The sequence below is a fragment of the Cervus elaphus genome, chromosome 30 (genome assembly GCF_910594005.1).
Source record: "Cervus elaphus chromosome 30, mCerEla1.1, whole genome shotgun sequence".
NCBI classification, from domain to species: Eukaryota; Metazoa; Chordata; class Mammalia; order Artiodactyla; family Cervidae; genus Cervus; species Cervus elaphus.
In genome coordinates this window covers 47,930,353-47,950,477 of record NC_057844.1, presented here as the reverse complement: position 1 = coordinate 47,950,477, position 20,125 = coordinate 47,930,353, and the positions used below count along the sequence as shown (strand labels likewise).

The 20,125-nt window shown below is 40.1% G+C and overlaps 1 protein-coding gene across 6 annotated transcripts in view; it reads left to right on the top strand.

Annotated features, from left to right (window-relative positions):
* KLF12 (Kruppel like factor 12) overlaps positions 1-20,125 on the top strand; it is a 511,104-nt gene that overhangs the window by 408,360 nt on the left and 82,619 nt on the right. For all 6 annotated transcript variants that reach the window (XM_043891644.1, XM_043891648.1, XM_043891649.1 and 3 more), the window contains one exon: positions 19,190-19,252. In XM_043891644.1, coding sequence (XP_043747579.1) covers positions 19,190-19,252 — 63 coding nt within the window. The remainder of the gene's footprint in view (positions 1-19,189; positions 19,253-20,125) is intronic.

Sequence of the window (20,125 nt, the reverse complement as noted above, 5' to 3'; positions counted from 1 at the left end):
CAAGATATAGAAGCAACCTAAGTGTCCATTACAGGTAAATGGATGAAGAATATGTGATGTATACACACACACACACACACACAGTAACACTACTCAGCCATAAAAAACTAAATTTTGCCATTTATAGCAAGATGGATGGACTTAGATGGCATTATGTTGAGTGAAATATGTCAGAGAAGGACAAATGTTGTATTATATCACTTATATGTGGAATCTAAAAAATACAACAAACTTGTGAAAGTAGCAAAAAAGCTGACTCACAGAAGTAGAGAACAAATTAGTGGTTACTAGTAACAGGGGAAGGAGCACTAAAGGGTAGGGTTAGTAGCTACAAACTCTTGGGTATAAAATAACCTGCAAGAATATATTGTACACCATGGGGAATATAGCCAATATTTTATGATAACTATAAATGGAGTGTAATGTTTAACAAAAAGGAAAAGAGAAGTGCAGGTTTCAGGTCTAGTGTGAGGCAAGTGGGGGCCCAGCCAGGCTAGAGTGAATTTATACTGAATTAAAACCAATTCCAAAGTAGCAGAGGTAGGAGCCAGATCACAAAAGGTAAAAAAGAAGAAAGTGATGCCCAAGAACTAGGGTCAAGTGTTGACCACTTGTTGCAGAGGGTAAGTTGTGAAAGAAGCAGTAGAAATTGTGGGTGTTTTTTTACTCCCTTTCTATTTAATAGAAAGCGTGTTCTGCATATTCTTAAGGTTCAGGAGGAAAGAGGTAATATAGGAATCTTTCTTTCCATTGCACCTCACTTTATTGTGCTTCATAGTTAATCATTTTTACAGACGGAAGGTATGTGAGAACCTGCCATTTTCCAAATGGCATTTGCTCACTTTTGCCTGTATTGCATTTTGGTAAATCACACCATATTTCAAACTTTTTCATTATTGTTGTGGTGATCTGTGATCAGTGATCTTTAATGTTACTATTGCAGAAAGATTATGACTCAAGACTTAGATGACTGCATTTTTTAGCAATGAAGTATTTTTTAATCAAGGTATGTATGTTGTGTTTTAGACATAATGCTATTGCACACTTAATAGTCTATAATATAATGTAAACATAACTTTTATATACTCTGGCACACCCAAACATTTGTGACTTGCTCTATTGCAACATGAAGAACAGGATGGCATAATTGAATTTAATAATGTGCAAACATATTTCCAAGTTGTGTGCTTGTGGATTAATTCATGGTCAGGGGTTCAAAAAGGTAGGTTGTTCCATGCTCTTAACGAGACTACGTGGCATTCTGCAGTAATTCACATTGGCAACATAGAAATATTCTCTTTTTGAAACCCTTGAACTGTTATGCTGGTAATGCTGTTACCTAAAAAAAAAACAACATAATGTAATCTGTCTGTGATTTGCTTCCTGTGATGTGAATGAGTCAAACCGGGGAGCAGGTCTGTATTTAGCATAATGATCTGTGTGTGAACTGGAGACAGTCTCAAGGTCCCTGCTCATCAGCCCTACTCGGCATACCGAAGGCGCTAAACCAGTCCGACTGACTGTCCTGTTCCGCCCTGCCCAGACTGATGCCGCGTTTATAAACACAGCCACAATTAGGAGATGTCTTGGCAAATTAGAGCCCCTGATACCAGAACAGTGAACTGCCTCGACTCCTGCCTCATGCCTCTTCTCTGATATGCAATCAACACCACATTTGAATATGGATAAGCTCAAAACTAAAAAGTGACTAGAGTCACCCAGCCACTGCTGGGGCATGCTTCCTAATCAGCAGATAATTCGTCTAGTTAGTTTAACATTTAATTTCCGAAATATCAGCTACTCTGCGATTCTATCAGAACGCAGTCCACTGCAGCTATAACGAGTTGAATTTGTTTTGCTCTTTAACAGGATGTTGCAATACTCTGGTGACTTTTTATTTAAAAATTAAGCTTTTACATTTCTTCATGATGGATTTTGCTAGTTATGGACAAATTGGGAGCTGGCTGTTTTGAAATAGTTTTTATTGTTGTCTGTTAGCATTTACCAGCTTCCCTGATAGCTCAGTCGGTAAAGAGTCCACCTACAATGCAGCAGGCTCCAGTTCAATTCCTGGGTTGGGAAGATCCGTTGGAAAAGGGACAGGCTACCCGCTCCAGTATTCTTGGGCTTCCGTTGTGGCTCAGCTGGTAAAGAATCCGCCCGCAGTGCTGGAGACCTGGGTTCGATCCCTGGGTTGGGAAGATCCCCTGGAGAAGGGAAAGGCTACCCACTCCAGTATTCTGGCCTTGAGAATTCCAAGGATGGCAAAGAGTCGGACACTACTGAGCGACTTTGACTTAGCATTTAGCCTGTACCCAGTACGTAGAGACATAGCATCCTCCTAGTAGTTGTTCCTGGTTTCAGAGGAAAGTGAAACACAGAGACACAAGGAAGCCCTAAGCAGTCTTTACCACTGCAATATGGGACACGTGGGAAAGGTCGAGATGGTCTTGGTTACCAAGACTGGTCCAGCCCTTCACCAGCTGCACTCCAAGCATCGTTCTGAGTGAGAGGATATAAGTACTCTCATTATGAAGATGGGAAAACTGAGATGTAGATTAGATATCTTATCCAGATACCAAACAACCGGTAATGCTAGAACCTCGTAGTGGTTGAACCCAGGCAACCTGGACCAAAATCCATACTCAGCACTGTGCCACGTAATCCTGCAATGAAATTCCTGTAATGTTCGAACTCTTTAGCCTGAAAGCTTTTCAGGGCAGGATCCATAGTTTGTGCATTTGTAAATCACCAGTGTTTAGCACAAGGCCTGGCAAACTATAGAAACTAAGAAATTCTTTTAATTTGTTAATTATTATTTTCAAGTGTTGAATTGTCATTTTATCCCTTGTAAAACTAGCTGAATCATATGGCTTTCTTTCTCAAATCTCCAGGGCAGGAACACAAGAGTGAAAACATCAGCTGTTTCTATTTCAATTTTATCATTTCTTTAAAAAAAAAAATAATAGCTGTATTTTACTGTTTGGTGATATGCAGTTTTTAGGCCTGTATTTTGTGTGGTACTGTTTAGTACATGTATGGAGTTTTTTTTCTAGGTTGATTCTTCTCATTTCTGTAGTTTTCTCAGGGACTCTATGAAAACTCTTGCTTGCTTTTATTCAAAGCAAAAATAATTCTAAAAAATAAGGATGCATTTGCAAGCAGTTTTCAGACCCTGCCTGTTTTGCGTAACACCTGTATTTAATCAGAGACTACAAATTTAAGCAAACCACTCTAATCATATTTTGTAAATTCAGTTTGTCTTGATTATTTAAAAGAGAGTATGAGGATTGGTAGATTTAAGTATGAGTTAATTCTACTTAATGGCTGTTCATCCTTCCATATTTTCTAATAATTAGATTGAGGGAAAACGGTCCCTAGATTTTTTTGCCAAATTTTTAAAAGATAATTTAACTTGTGCCTATGTTCTGTCACTCAGTTGTGTCTGACTCTGCGACTCGGTGGCCTGTAGCCCACCGGGTTCCTCTGTCCATGGGATTCTCCAGGCAAGAATACTGGAGTGGGTTGCTGTTACTTTCCCCAGGAGTCTTCCCAGCCCAGAGATTGAACAAAGCATCTCCTTGCATTAGCGGGCGGATTTTTTTTTTTTTACCACTGTGCCACCTAATTTATCTCACAGACTTCAAAAGTCATGATTTCGCTTTTTGACAGTGGCACGTTACTCTCCTGTCTGGCCAGACCACATGGTAATTTAAGTATTATGAAAGTTCAATATGAAAATGTTTTAAATATATTTATAAAATATTTTGTTTTCTGAAACAAGATCCAATTCTCCAGTCCTCTGATAACAGCAGAATGTCCAGCAATTCAGTTCAGTTCTGATGCTGATCACCCAGAGCTATCAAAAACCCACAGGTCAAGAGCTCTGGCCTGTGGGACTGCCCCACTTTAAATGCCTGCCACATGTGGTGTCCCAAGGCTGCCTGGTCAACTACAAAGTTGAGGGTTCTCAAGATCCCCTCTAAGTTCAATAATTTATTAGAATGATTCACAGAACTTGGAAAAGTGCTTTATTATATTAATGTATTATGATAATAGATACAATTTAGGAACAGTGAAATGAAAGAGATGCAATGGGTAGGGTGTGGGGGAGTGGGATGCAAAGCTGCCATGCCCCCTCCAGGCACACCACCCTACTTATTCGTTGTTGTGTTCACCAGCCTGGTAGCTCTCTGAATCCCATCATTTGGGGGGATATATGGTGATTCATTATGTTGGCATGATTGCTGAAATTGTTGGCCATTGCTGATTGAACTCAGTCGCCAGTCCCTCTCCCCTCCATGAGGTAATTCTGAAAGTTCTAGCTGTCTGATCACCTGCTTGGTCTTTCTTGATGACCAGCCCTCCTGCTCAAGCTAACTGGGAGCCTGACCCTGAGTTACCTTACCACCTTAAACTCACTGTAGTCAAAAGTGGCTTAAGAGGAATAACAAAAGACATGCTGTCTCTTAGGAAGTTACAAGGGTATTAGAAGCTCTGTGCCAAGCTTTTGGGGCAAAGACCAGATATTTATCTTTTCTTATACCATGTGTATGTGAGCTACCATGACTGAGGAGATGTGAGTTCGATTCCTGAGTCAGGAAGACCCCCTGGAGAAGGAAGTGGCAACCCACTCCAGTATTCCTGCTTGGGAAATTCCATGGACAGAGGAACCTGGTGGACAGCAGTCCATAGGATTGCAGAATCTGACATGACTGAGCATATATTAAGAAATATGTGTGATAAGCAATATTTTGAAATTTGATGATCATTTGAGAGTTCAGACTATTTTAGGACTACTTATAAACAGAATTTTCCATTGTAAGCAGCATTGTTTGGTAAACATGAAACTGTAAGCAACTGAATTTTGCATTATGTTCTACTCTTGTAGCTGTTCTCCAATTAACATTTTTTTAACATAGAGTTACTTCTTCACTCATAAAATAACAAAGTGGGACATTGTTTATGAGTATGGCATGGAGTCTGTGAGGCCTGGACTGGAGTTTCAGCTCTGGTGTGGGCCCCTAGGCTAGGTTTAGCAGAGCTCTGTAAGATTGGTTTTTCCTTACCACCTGAGTGGGAATGATGATACCAGCCAGCCCCATGGGCTGCTGTATGGAGAAGTGAGACTCTCCAATACAACTCGAACCATGTACCAAATCACAGGAAGTTCTCACTTTGAAGAAAATATTTGTGTATGTGTCACTGCTGTGTGTCAGAGACAGTTCTTTTCCATTGTACCTTCCTCCTAGCTTACAGAATGACAACTTCACTTTTCTTTGGTTTAGTTGCTAAGGCGTGTCCAACTCTTGCGACCCCATGGACTATAGCCCGCCAGGTTCCTCTCTCCTTGGGATTTTCCAGGCAAGGATATTGGAGTAGATTGCCATTTCCTTCTCCAGGGGATCCTCCCAACCCAGCAATCGAACCTGGGTCTCCTGCACTGTAGGCAGATTCTTTACTGACTGAGCTATGATGCAAAAGAAAACACAAATGCTTTTTTTGGTCTCATCTGGTTATTCTAGCCATTGCTCTTCCTTCATGAGAAAGCGTCTCCAAGAGAAGTTGTTTTTCAGTATTCTTTTATCTGTGTTTTTTAACTTTTTAAATGTTAAACTTTGCTTTTTACAGAAGTTTTATGTTCTTGACAAAACTGAATGAAAAGAATGGTAATCCTTTTTATTGCCTGTACCCACCATCTCCTCCACTATTCATGTCCCACACCAGAGTGATGTCTGTGTATGCTCAGTTGTGTCCGACTCTTTGTGACTCCATGGATTGTAGTCTGCCCGGCTCCTCTGTCTATAGAATTTTTCAGGCAAGAATACCGGAGCGAGTTGCCATTTCCTACTCCAGGGGATCTTCCCCACTCAGGGATCACAAACTCACATCTATTTTGTCTCTTGCATCTCTGCATTGGCAGGCAGATTCTTTTAACACTGAGCCACCTGGGAAACCGCACACCAGAGGGATACATTGTTGCAATAGATGAACCTACTCTGATAAATCATCATCACCGAAATCTGTAGTTTACATTTGTTCTTGCCCTTATACATTCTATGGATGTATTGACAGATGTATAATGATAAGTATCCCCCATTGTAGCATCATGCAGAATAGTTTTACTGCCCTAAATTCTGTGCTCTGCCTCTTCATCCATTCCACCCTCCCCCTTGGCAACCACTAATCATTTTTTGTCTCCGTAGGGCTGCTTTTTCTAGAATGTAGTAAAGTTGGAATCATATGCTTTGTAGCCTTTTTAGACTGGTTTCTTCCTCTTAGTAAGAAGCACTTAAAGTTCATCCGTGTGTTTTCACTACTTGATAGTTCATTCTTATTAGCACTGAATAATATTTCACAGTCTGGATGTACCACAGTTTACTTTATCCACTCATCTACCAAAAAGGCATCTGGTTTATTTCCAGGTTTTGGTAATTGTCAATAAAGTTGCTGTAAACAATGGTGTTCAGGTTTTGTTTGGATATGTGCTTTTTTTTAATTGGAGTATAATTGATTTACAGTGTTGTATTAGTTTCTGCTCTATAGCAAAGTGAATCAGATATACGTATACCTATATCTGCTCTTCTTTTAGATTCTTTTCCCATATAGCTCATTACAGAGGATTGAGTAGAATTCCCTGTGCTGTACCGTAGGTTCTTATTAGTTACCTATTTTATGTATGCTGCTGCTAAGTCACTTTAGTCGTGTCTGACTCTGTGCGACCCCATCCCTGGCATTCTGCAGGCAAGAACACTGGAGTGGGTTGCCATTTCCTTCTCCAGTGCATAAAAGTGAAAAGTGAAAGTGAAGTCGCTCAGCCATGTCTGACTCTTCGCAACCCCATGGACTGCAGCCTACCAGGCTCCTCCGTCCATGGGATTTTCCAGGCAAGAGTACCGGAGTGGGGTGCCATTGCCTTCTCCGATTTTATGTATAGTAGTGTGTTTAAGTCAGTCCCAATCTCCCAATTTATTCTTCCCCCTTTCCTCCTGGTAACCATACATTTGTTTTCTACATCTGTGACTCTATTTCTTTTTTTTAAATAAGTTCATTTGTGTCATTTTTTAGATTCCACTTATAAGAGATACCATATGATAATTACCTTTCTCTGCCTGACTTACTTTACTCATTATGACAATTTCTGAATCCATCCATGTTGCTGCAGGTTGGACCTAACTAAAAACATTTGAACAGCAAAGGAAACCATAAACAAAACAAAAAGACAACCCTCGGAATGGGAGAAATTATTTACAAATGAAGCAAATGACAAGGGATTAATCTCCAAAGTATAGAGTTCATACAACTCAATAAAAAAAAAAAAAAATCAATAAAAGGCTCTAAAGAAGACACACAGATGGCCAAAAACACATGAAAAGATGCTCAACACCGCTCATTATTAGAGAAATGCAAATTAGAACTAAAAGGAGGTATCACCTCACATAGGTCAGAATGGCCATCCTTAAAAATTCTACAAACATCAAATGCTGGAAAAGGTGTGGAGAAAACGCATCCCTGCTACACTGTTAGTGGCAGTGTAAATTGGCACAGCCACTATGGGGAACAGTATAGTGGTTCCTTAAAAAGAAACAGAATAGAGCTTCCACATGATCCAGCAATCCCACTGCTGGGCATCTACCCAGAGAAAAATCATAATTCAAAAAGATACATGCACCCCAGTGTTCACCACAGCACTATTAGCCAGGACACTGGCTAAAGCACCCTAAATGTCCATCAACAGATGAATGGATAAAGAAGATGTCATATATATATGACATATATTTATATGATGGAATATCACTCAGCCATAAAAAAAGAATGAAATAGTGCCATTTACCACAAAGTGGATGAACCTAGATTGTTATCCCCGTTTTGAAGCTTTTAACACTCTAGAACCTGACACTCATCACTGCTGTAACTTTACCAAGAAACTTTTCTTAGGACGGTTCCCCATTGACCATGTAATGGGCCTTCTCCAGCTCCCACTCTCATTCCTTTTAGCCAAAGTAGCTCTGTTTACTTCTCATAGGTTCTTCTTTTTTATTAGCTTTCCTCTTATCTCACTGGCTTCTCCTTCTAATTCCTTGATTGTTCCTTTGCCTCTCACTCTCAACCATAAAGTATCTCAGAGTCAGTGCCTCTTAACTCCTCTGCATTGGCAGTTTTCCTTTAGAAATCTCACCCACTTTCACAGCTAGTTTTCTGCTCTGTTTATGAAAATCAAGTCCAATGCCTGCAGATCTGCCTTCCAGCTGCCTAAAATTAGAACCATGTTTTCTACTGTTCTTTTAGTCTCTGTTGAGTCTCCTTTTACCTTCCTTTATTCACTGTCAACAGATCACGCAGATACTTCTTATCTCATCAGTTCCTTTCTCTCTATTCCCTCTGAACCTCTTTGGATTTGACTTTTTGTCCCTTTGTATCCATACCAATGCAGTATCATTAAGATTGTCTGAGTGTTAGTCATCTGCACACCACTGGCAGATCATTCTTAATGTGATAACGTTCTCCTGTGGAATGAAATCTTCCATCAGCTTTGCACTTTCTAAGGAGAATTCCAAAACACCTATGGCCAGTCATCAAAGACACTCCACCTTCTGAGCTGCACCCCATTGCATGAACTACTTCTGAGCAAGGTAACTACATGCTCTACTCATCTTTCCCACCTCTTTCTCCTTGCTCCTATTTTTTTTCTTTTTCATTTATTTTTATTAGTTGGAGCCTAATTACTTCACAGTATTGCAGTGGTTCCTGTCATACATTGACATGAATCAGCCATGGATCCACATGTATTCTCCATCCCGATCCCCCCTCCCACCTCCCTCTCCACCCGATTCCTCTGGGTCTTCCCAGTGCACCAGGCCCGAGCACTTGTCTCATGCATCCAATGAGATGGATGAAACTAGAGCCCATTATACAGAGTGAAGTAAGCCAGAAAGATAAAGACCAATACAGCATGCTAACACATATATATGGAATTTGAAAGGTGGTAACAATAATCCTTGCTCCTATTTTATCCTCACCTTCATTTTGCTGCTCAGGAGATATAGCCTGGGCAACCCAGCACTATCCCATATCCTTTTCTTGAAGTAGTGTTTCCTCTCTTCTACCCGCTTAAAGTTATCAATATTTCCATTGTTTCATCATCTACTGTCTTGTGACAACTCTCCTATTTGGAGAACTGACATTCTTTATTTTATATTATCATTTCTAAGGTTCTTGGATACTTACCTAGTTGCACTATAGTCTGTTTTCAAGGTCAGAGGCCATATCTTGGATTACTATATTATCACATAAATTGGTTGGCAAGTGCATAGCACCTAATAGACTTTAATCAGTTCTTTCCTCTCTATCTTTTTCAATCACAGTCATGGTCTGGCGCTTCACAAACAACCGGAACAACAATGTTGCAATCTGTATCAAATTCAGAAATAACCAAAATAACAAAACTAGCTGCACTTGAGCTTGCCTATTTTGTTAATGTCATACTAGCCCATAGGTGTGTCTGTGGAAAACTCTGTAGTCTCTTGGGCCAGTGCTCCATGAAGCAGTGGAAAGTATCAATACCAGTGGCTGATGGTGGGAGAGGAGGTAATGGTGAATGTGAATGCAATTAGTGTAAATGATGGTGTTCAGCTGTAGAAGGCCTGGTTCATTTTGGCAGAGCTTATATGGTACGTGCATTGCTCTCTGTCCAATTTTGTTGGTAAGTGAGTGTGTGATATTTCATATATTTCTTGACAGTCTCCACAAGTACCTTTCACGCTGTGGATACTGATGGATGGGTTTGGCACCTCTTGGGCTCCAATGCCACATTCTAAAATAAAGTGTCTCTGGGATAAGCCAGTAAGTCATTTCCTGGTTCCTTTCCCTCAAAGTCCTCCAAGTTTGTTGGCGGTCAGTTTTGGCAGTGAAAGGACAGACTCTTACAGCTGTCTGCCGATCAGCCTGCTCTGGATTCAATGTTGAGTCCACCTCTTGAGTACCATTCCTTTTGATTTATTTAATATCTAGTTAAAGAAAAGCAAATCGGGCTTTATACACACACATACAAATCCATAAATCCATTTCTTTTAAATGCATTATTAAAAGAGAGATAACAGTTACATTTAATTACCAAGTTGAAGTTTTTCTAGCATTTGAAATTTTATTGTAAGTGAAATGTAAAGCTACATTTTCTCTTAGTGATGGCTTATCATCTTTAGGGTCTCCTTGATGCCATTTTCATTACGCCTGTGAACCAAACGATGTAAAATTTTGTCTTACTCAAAGGAAAAACAGTGCAGCCCAGTGAGCTATAACACCTTCTTGAGAGAATGCCGAGTTGTAATAGATCCAATTTGGGGTGACAAAATGCCCACGTTACATACTTTAACTTTGCCTCTTTTTTTCAGCCTAAATGAGGCATCTAAGAATTAATGCAGCCAGAGGCAGTAAAACCGTTTGAAGTAATTCTTCAACTACTTACTCCTCTTTCTTGACAGAGCACACCAAATAAAAGGCATTGGCAGTGTGACTAATAGAATAACTACCGATCAGAATGCCTGTCAATTCATGAAATTCCTCTAGCGCCATCCACACTGATGACTGAGTCAAAGCATTTCAGTTCACATATTAAAAAGATGGGAACCTTAATGCACCATATACTGAACGCTGAAAAATAATATGTCAGACTTATAAACATGGAAAATGAAGTGAAAAATTGAACCAATTACAGGATAGCTAAGGTCGGAGCAGCAATGTGGAATCTCTATTACCTGGATAAGTGTCAGGTCTACAATATAGGTTGTTGATCTGTAGTCATGATCTAAATTTCCTCCCCCAATCTCATCACAGCTTTATTTTTATTAACCTTTTAAAAATGACTTCATTTTGTATTCTTCTACTCCTTTCTTTCTACCACTTTTCAACCTACCTGTTACTAGTAATTCCCTACCCAGTACATGAAAACTATGATGGTGAAAGCAGTAGAATTGTTGATTGATGAGTTTAATTACTGCCCAAAAAAACCGTGTGAGAGTGTACACACAGAGATATATATAAATTCATAAAATAAAATGACTGCTATCGATAATAACAAACTGTTGAAAAGCATGAAATGAAACAGGGAAAAAGGATTTCTTAGAAGACTTGTATTGCTTATATTCTTATCCCAGTAAAGGAATAGCATTTTAGAAATGGCTTATTTTTAAATAATTTTAATTTTTTAAAAATTTAATATTTAAAAGTTGCAAAAATTCTGTAGAGAATCCTTTCAACTTCTCTTTGTTACGTAAACCATAGTGCAGCGGTCCCAACCAAAAAAATTATTATTGGTTCAGCAATATTAACTGAACTGTAGACTTTATTTGAAATTCAGCAGTCTCTCCACAAGGTCCAGTGATTTTCCACGAATTTCTCCAGAGATGAGGAAGTGACAGAAACATCTGCTTTTGTTTCCTGGCCCTGGATGGGTCCTAGGCCCACACTGTGCTGGGCACAGGCTCATAGAAAGCCCATCTCATGTGGGGCCAAAGGAGACAAGACCCAGAGCACATTTATTTTCTTTCACTGTCTCTTCTACTTTGCCTTTTGTCATGTATATGCATGCCTGCTAAGTCACTTCAGTCATATCTGACTCTTTGCAACCCTATGGATTGTAACCTTCCATCCTCCTCTGTCCTTGGTGATTCTCCATGCAAGAATACTGAGGTGGGTTGCCATTTCCTCCTCCAGGGGATCTTCCTGACTCAGTGATTGAAACCACATCTTTTATGTCTCCTGCATTGACAGGTGGGTTCTTTACCACTAGCACCACTTAGGAAGCCCCTATCATATATATTAAGTATACAAACAGGAACCCATGTGTGTCTCACACCATCTCTGACCCTTTTGGCACAGGTGATTCATAGAAAAGGCTGGAGCTGTTTGCCACAGAACAGTATATGTGCCTGTCCAGGACTCTGAAAGGCTGTTGATGTTCAGTCGCTAAATTGTGTCCCTTTCCAATCCCATGGACTTTAGCACACCAAGTTTCCCTGCCCTTTACTATCTCCCAGAGTTTGCTCAAACTCATGTCCATTGAGTCAGTGATGCCTTCCAACTACCTCAATCCTCTGTTGCCCTTTATCTTCCCACCCTCAATCTTTCCCAGCATCAGGGTCTTTTCAAAAGAGTCAGCTCTTTGCATCAGGTGGCCAAAGTATTGGAGTTTCAGCTTTAGCATCAGTCCTTCCAGTTACGTATAATGAGGGGAAAAATAACTTTTAGACAATATATGACATTCCTAATGGTCATCTTATCACTGACTCAATGAAAACTAAGAGCAGAAAGGGCCTACTTGATTTAAATAATGGAGTCATGCTCATGCTTTTATTTGGTCAAGAGTAGTGTGTGTGTGTGTTTATATAACATGATGAAAGTATCCAGAGTAACCTGAACAATCATGAGAACTTGTATTCTTTATAACTTTGTGTAAGTAGACAGGAATGTCAAGAATTATTTTTAAATGATCTTTCCTGTGATTCTACATAGGAAAATTCTGTACTTACAAAGAATTGTAGAGTCTTTTCTTCCACAGATATAGCAAACTGAGTTGTTAAGGTGTGTGTTTTTTCAAATAATTGCATCAATTTATGGAAGAAAGTACAGGTGATTGATTATATAACAGGAGAAAAGTACTCTGCACCTGAAACTATGACAACATGGTTAATCATCTATAACCCACTATAAAACTTAAAAGTTTAAAAAGATAAAAGTGAATTTAAGAAGAGAAAATATGTGTATATAATCATTTCTCCGGATCTTATCATGAAAATCTCTAATCTTACTAGATAAGCAGTTCCCACAATAACTATTTTATGGGTCTCTGAAATAATAATTTATTCAGATTTCTCTCAGTATTGATTAGCCTGTCTAACATATGGGACATGAGAGCATGAATGACCGAAGTACTATTTCAGGGTTGCAGCCGGGTGAATGAAGTGGCCATTTTCGAGCCTGGGAAGATATGGAGAGGAATATTTTTTTTTAAAGAGTAAAGTTGGTTGGGATTCAAAAACCTGTCTGGCACTGCTTGGGGGACAGGACTAGAGATCGAAATCCTGGAAATATTGTTATATGGATGGTAACTGGGGCCTAGAGATGGATGAGATGATCAAGGGTATGAGGGGGCTATTTTGGAGACTCCTTCATCCAGGGAGTGAGTTGAAACAGGGTAGAGAAAAATCATGGGAAAATCATCCCTAGACCATGCTAACATTTAGAGTTCAGAAGAATGGGTGGAAGAGGCTCAGGCAAAGGAAAAAAAAAAAAAAAGAGAGAAGGAAGAAGACTGGAAAAATGTCACTGATGCTGAGCAGGGTCAAGGATGGAGTAATCAGTTAGGTGAGTCACTATGGAGAGTTTGAGAAGACAACAGTTGAGACTGACCCATTAGATATGAAAACATGGAGGCCATTGATGACCATAACGAAGATGGTTTCATCATCAGACACCTATGGTCACAAACTGAATGGGATTGGATTCTCAGGAAAATGGGAAGTGAGGAAGTGGATTCATTTTACCATCTCCAGCTTACACATTGTGGGGAAGTTAAGATGGCGCCAGTCAAGCCCTCCCACCCCATGTTCTGTAAACAGTGACTTTGCAGGGTTGTGTAACTGCTGAGATCACTTATAGCACTGTGCATGCACACAACGAGGTACTCGCTTGGTCACGGGCTATTTTGTGCAGTATGCTAGTATGAGCTTCACCGTGAAAGCCCTGGCTGCTGCTGCATAGGGGCTCCATTGAAGCAACGTCATGGTTATGTTATATGAAGTTATGTTATGGCTCCATTATGGCTACTTCGTCAGCCAGGAGAGAATAAATGTGTCTTCATTTCGTTATGGCTGTTTGTGCCTGCTTCCAGCCTCTTAGCTCCTTGCCTACCCTGGGTGCAGGGAACAGTGCAGACAGTGTGAACAGCAGGACAGTTGGTGCTGTGAGCAGGAGCAGCTGAACTCATGTGTTGTACATTATATATTTAAATGGAAACACTAATAGCAAGAAATTTCCACAAAGAGTTAAAAGGAGAACAAAGTGTATGACTGTGATGCTATTTCTGATGAGTCCCTAAAAGCTTAATATTTAGCTCAGTGCCAGTTTTAGGCCAGGAAGACCACCTGCTTATACTGTAGAATGTTCAGTTGGGCTTAAATAAATGCTGAGGTTCATTAAGACCCCTGGTGCTAATTCACTTTATTACAGCCTCGGGGGTAGCGGGGAGGGAATATATGTGAGCTCACAAGAATTGAATGATAATCTGGAGGAAGATAGGTCGTTCACACGTTTGTCCAAGTTCTGATTTTGCTTTTTTCCCCTGCAGCTCTAGCAAATTACTAACTCTTCTAAACCTTGTATTTTCTCAATGGTGAAATGTGGATATTAATGATGAGGAGAAAGTAAGATAATGTGACTAAAGTAAATACTTAGCACAGTCTGCACCCAGTAAGGGCTCAGTAAGTAAGAGTGACTTTGCATGCTAATGATTACTGACTTAAAACTACAGAAGATTTGTCTTTTAATAGGACTTCCCATTTAGTGGTAAAGAACCTGCCTGCCAATGCAGGAGATGTGAGAGATATGGGTTTGATCCCTCAGTCAGGAAGATACCCTGGAGGAGGGCATGGCAACCCACTTCAGTATTCTTGCCTGGAGAATCCCATGGACAGAGGAGCCTAGTGGGCTACAGTCCATAAAGAACGGACAAAATGAGATGCCGAAGAGGAAGCCATACCTTAGAAACCACAGTATTTGGTTCACGTTACTCTATAGGTGTTTATTTCTCTTTATTTCCTCGCCTTGAGGGAAGTGATACAAATGTAGTAATCAAGACTGTGGGCTTGTAGAGCACATTTATCTCAATCCTGTGGAATTAACTGGATATTCCAGTTCCATCTTCATATCCTTTCCAATTCAGTCTCAGCACTACTAGTGATAATAGCTAGCATGTATGGACTGCTTCCTGGGTAGTTAGCACTGTTCTGAACACTTTAACATTATTAACTAAAATCTCACAGAGCTAGAAGGTGGCTACTATCATTGCCTCCACTGGTGCAGATGAGAAGACAGAAAGGCAGACAGGTTAAGTACCTTGCCCTAAGATAACACCTTTGGTAAATGGTGGAGTTGGAATTCAATCCCAGACACTTACATAGTTTGTTCTCTCTGCCACTTCATTTCAATTCCACTGGGGGCCTTAAGATTGGATTTAAGTTGTCACAGCTTTTCTGCCTCGGGAATCAGGGTTTCACACCCCCTGCCAGCCACCAGCCATTCAGGTAGGTTCAGTAAAATATTGAAAAACAGGAGCGATCACATTGTCTTGATTAACTATAAATGTTAGTCATTACTGTGCAAGATTTGAGGGTCAGGTCTTTCAGTGCTTATACCCAAAGAAGGAAGACTGATTTGTGTAAGAAGGTATCTAAAAAGTTCTCACATGCTTAGCAAGAAAGCTAAATTAAGCCTTGTGTTGGGTAAAATTATAAACATGCTGTCTGCCTCAGATGAGTAAGTGTATATAAATAGAACAGTTGGTGTACATGGCCTTAATGTTATAGCTTCTTTTTTTGTGTAATGTAAATCACCAAATAGGAGCATTTCCATCTGACATGAACCGTCAGTCTTAGAAGAGCACGTTGTAGGATTGAATGCATGTTATACAACAGTGAACCTTGCCCTTCCTTGCAGCCTGGCGATTTTTTTTTCTTTCCCTATCCAGTGGTTAGTACTAAGGCCTGAAACCCGCACTTAGAGAACAAAGTGGCTTAGTAATGGAGCCTCTGTGAGGCTAAGAGTAATGAACATGCCCTGCAAGCTTCCTGCCTAGATGCAGGTGCAGGAATCAGGAGGTCATGAATAATGCATGACATGCAAATTAGACGGTGGTTTCTCCTACTGGGATTTTGACTTTGCTACCTGCCTAGCTGCTATATGTGGAAAGAAGGTAGGCGATGGTAAGAAGTGTCACCACTTAAAAGACAGCGCACACAGAAATACAGCATATTTCTTTGAAGAAATGAAATTTGGCAAGTAGCTGAAATGCAAATTTATGGTCTACTTTCCTCAGATAAAGGAAGCTCTGAGTTATCAATTAACTCACTTTGGGAAAGGAAAAAAACCTTTCTTATTTTACCATTTTAATGTAAAAGGCTTTATAATTATTTGATCACACAAAATCAGGAATTATTTGAAGAGCTTAAACCATTATAAAAATTATCTACTTACAGTGTTTGATCTGTGGGTCAATAGAGTTTTGCTAAAAGATACAATTACCTAGAGAATATTGTACTATAAGTTGCATGTGTGTATGTGCTCAGTCATGTCTGACTCTTTGCAACCCCATAGACTGTAACTCACCAGGCTCCTCTGTCCATGGGATTCTCCAGGCAGGAATACTGGAACGAGTTGCCATTTCCTACTACAGGGGATCTTCCCAACCCAGGGATCAAACCCGAGTCTCCTGTGTCTCCTGTATTGGCAGGCAGATTCTTTACCACTGCCTCACCTGGGAAGCCCAGCTATAGGTTAAACAGACCCATTTTTCCCCCAGTGATACATGCAATGAGAAGCATTAGTGAGTGAATATTTCTATATTACCAAAGTTCACCTGGTAGAATTATCATGATGACTAGAAGTAAAGTTAAGGAGGAATCAGTATGCAGTAGACATTAAAGGGTGCAGAGTGAATTAAAGAATGTGTGTGTATTTGTGCTATTACTTGTTAAAACTGTCTTCAGGCAGTAGGATTCTGACACCCCAGGGGGAATGTAGGCAAGGCTCAAGAGGACTTCCTTCATTTTCCCCTAGGTCAGGGGACTTCAACTGGACAGACATTTTTTGGCTCACAGTTCTTCCATTTTCATGATTGTATTTCAAGCAGACAGACTGAAAGAAAAAAGCAGAGCAGGGGAAAAGAGAGCCTTGTTACCTTGTGTGTAACTCTTGTGCATTTTTATTGCATGTTTGTTCACTCTGTCCCCAATTTGGGGTACTGGAATATGAGCTGGCTTTCATTTCTAGCTGAGTCTGTCATTTCCGCTAGGCCCCAGGTTGGCCGAATGCCAAGACCAACAGGTGATCCTTGTAGCTGCAAAACAGCAGGAAGTGGGCCGTACTTGAATGAGACAGTTCACCAGAGGGGCTGTCTGGCCGCTCTCCATCTTTCTGCATAATTAACATCCCCTCCCCCACATGGAGCAGGAAATCTGCGCTGAGCAGCTCAGCTGCAGCAGCCATTGAGAAGGGCTGTGAGGAAAAGAATGTTAATAAGGGATGTTGGAAGAAATAAGCTTACTGAGTGCAAAGTGCAGTCTGGCTCTGGATTTACAGAAAGACTGGATTTGGCCCTTCAGAGGGGCTAGAACTGTTTTGTCTGCTTTGAAATGATTCTCACTCTCCGAACAGCTGTGGAGAATGGGAATTCGAACGAACCTTGGGGCTCTTGGTTCTAACTGGACTTTTAAGACCTATTTAAAATTCCGGTTTACTTTCTTGTCTTGCGAATAAGAGTAATGACTGCGATCTAAAGGGTAAAGATAGCACAAGCCTGAGCACTGCCTAGATCTCACAAATAACCTGGTAAAGAGAGAAGAAAGCAGGATGTTGGCCGCGGGGACAGGAAGTGGAGCAAATTGTGCTGCCAGTAAGTGACCTACAAAGAGGTGGAGGTTCAGTAGCTAACTCCTGCTTGGAAGACGTCAGCAGTCCCTAGAAATTTCAAGCATTTCCACTGGATGACTCCAACCCAAGGAGCTTGTACAACAATATGGTCTTTACTGTCTTTCCCCCATTAGTTAGCTAAAGGTTTGAATTGACATGGTCTCCTTCAAAGCCTGGCTAGGGAGCACCACATATAGAAGACCTTTCACCTAAACATAGCTACTCACCCATCCTTCCTCCCACAGATTCTGTGCGGGGACATTTGGATGAAGCTACTATAAGGGGCCAGCACCCCACTCCAGTATTTTTGCCTGGAGAATTCCATGGACAGAGGAGGGATGTTGGAAGAAATAAATGTTCTGAGTGCAAAGTGCAGTCTGGCAGGCTACAGTCCATTGGGTTGCGAAGAGTCAGACCTGACTTGAAGTGACTTGGCACAGCACTGTAGTATAAGGGATGGGGGTTAATTTTTGCCTCTGCCCTCTAAAGTTTAGTGTCTGAAGGTGTGCAGATTAAACTGACAATAGGTACATTAGCTAGAGGAAACAACAGTTTATTTACACATAAAACATGCACTCATGCTTGCAGGAATACTCAGTGATGAGTAATTCAAAGGGGTGGTTAGAATTTGGGCCTTATATACCACTTTAACAAAGGCAAAAAAATGTGGAGGCTTGCTTTGTCAAAAGACAAGGGAGTCTGGGCATCTAAGGGGCTACATTTTAGGGAGGTAGCAAGGAAGTGTATGGGGGGAAGTAATGGTAAATAAGGGTTGTTTATGGTAGCTCATCTCAGTACCATTTCTGGTGATGAGTTGTATGTTGTATTCCTTTTCCTGATATGGGGATTGTTGGATGGAAGGCCTTTACAAATTAAAATTTCCTTTACAAAAGGGGAATATATGCCCTGCCTTTAGGCATATAGAGAAAAGGTAGAGAGCTCTTCCTGTGTTTGTGATTGTGGCTGCCTTCAAATCAAAATAATCATTATGCCAAAGTAACATATTTGGGGAGGGTGTATGCTGATCTCCTTTGCTATGTTACTTTAGGGCTTTAAATCTAGAAGTTGACTGAGGGAGTGTGTACTTAGACTATCTCTTTTTGTCCTTGTGGGAACAGGTAGCAGAAAGGGTTTGTTGAGGGTCAGCATTAGACCTTATGTTATTTTTATGCACTCCTAAACCTGTCAGGGATTAGGTTGGCAACAGTAACTTTTTGTTGGACTGACTGAATGAATCAGCTTATTAAAACTGGTCCTGCTTTGGGGGATCTTCACAGGGCACATTGTGACAAATGCTTGTTATGTTAAAAGTGGTGCAAAAGGAGAGAGAGACTGCAGGTCTACAGCCATAGGGATTGAACTGCATTCATTTATGAAGAGGTGCTTAAGCCATTTTACATTAAGCTAATCTGAAAGAGATCATTTATAAGCCTGATCACTTTTTGTTCACTTGTAATCAGGAAAATGCTTTTTTAATGACTGGATTATTCTCATCTACCTACTACAGGGTACATCCGTCCCCAGTATCAAGGGTCCGGGGAAATCGAATGAATAATCAGAAGTTTGCTTGGTGAGTATACAGTCAAAGTGATGAGAATTTGTAAGTTCTCTGGGAATTTTTAATAGGACTGTGTCAGTTATTCCTGGTTCTCTGTAGAGAATACATTTCTACTGCCTGAACTACATTATTTCCCTTTCGTTTGGAAAATTCTAAACAAACATGAATAGAGTTCCTTTCCAGCCAAAAGTCTTCATTCACCAAAAACTGAGTGCAACATTTTTTTCCAAATAGATATGGCATATTTCCCAGGATTATCAACTGTTACATTTTTAAAGAATGTGTCCCATTTTTTGAAGACACTATGTTTTTAGTAAGATTTAGACAACTCAGAATTTTCTCAGGTACCAACTTCTATTCCTCATGAAAATTTTCATAATAAATTAATCTATTACATTAATTTTGATGATTACTATTTAGATGCCCTTTTTCTGGCCTTAGCCTTAAATATCCAGGCATCTGATTTTTTAATTTGGGGAATATGAAGATCTTTCACTTGAACAAAAATAGAGATGAAACTTACCAGAAATAACCTGAAAAGTTATTTTAACCACAGAATATTGATTACTGACTTTTTTTTGTTTTTTGGCCATGTGAGCCCTTGTCCCCTCTGGTGGAAGCACAGAGTCTTAACCACTGGACTGCCAAAGAAATCCTGACTACTGATTCTTTAAAGAGGAGATTTGAACTGTTTCACAAATATTTCATATACGACAAACAAAACTCAATGTAGTTTTATTAGTAAAATCCATATTTGTTTACATTACTTCATTCTCTAAAATTAACCTTTCCACACATAGTCTATCTTCAAAAAAAGAAAGGAAGAAGTGAAGGAAGGAAAGGAGGGAGGGAAAAGAAAAGAAAAAGAATTGAATCGTGTACTGT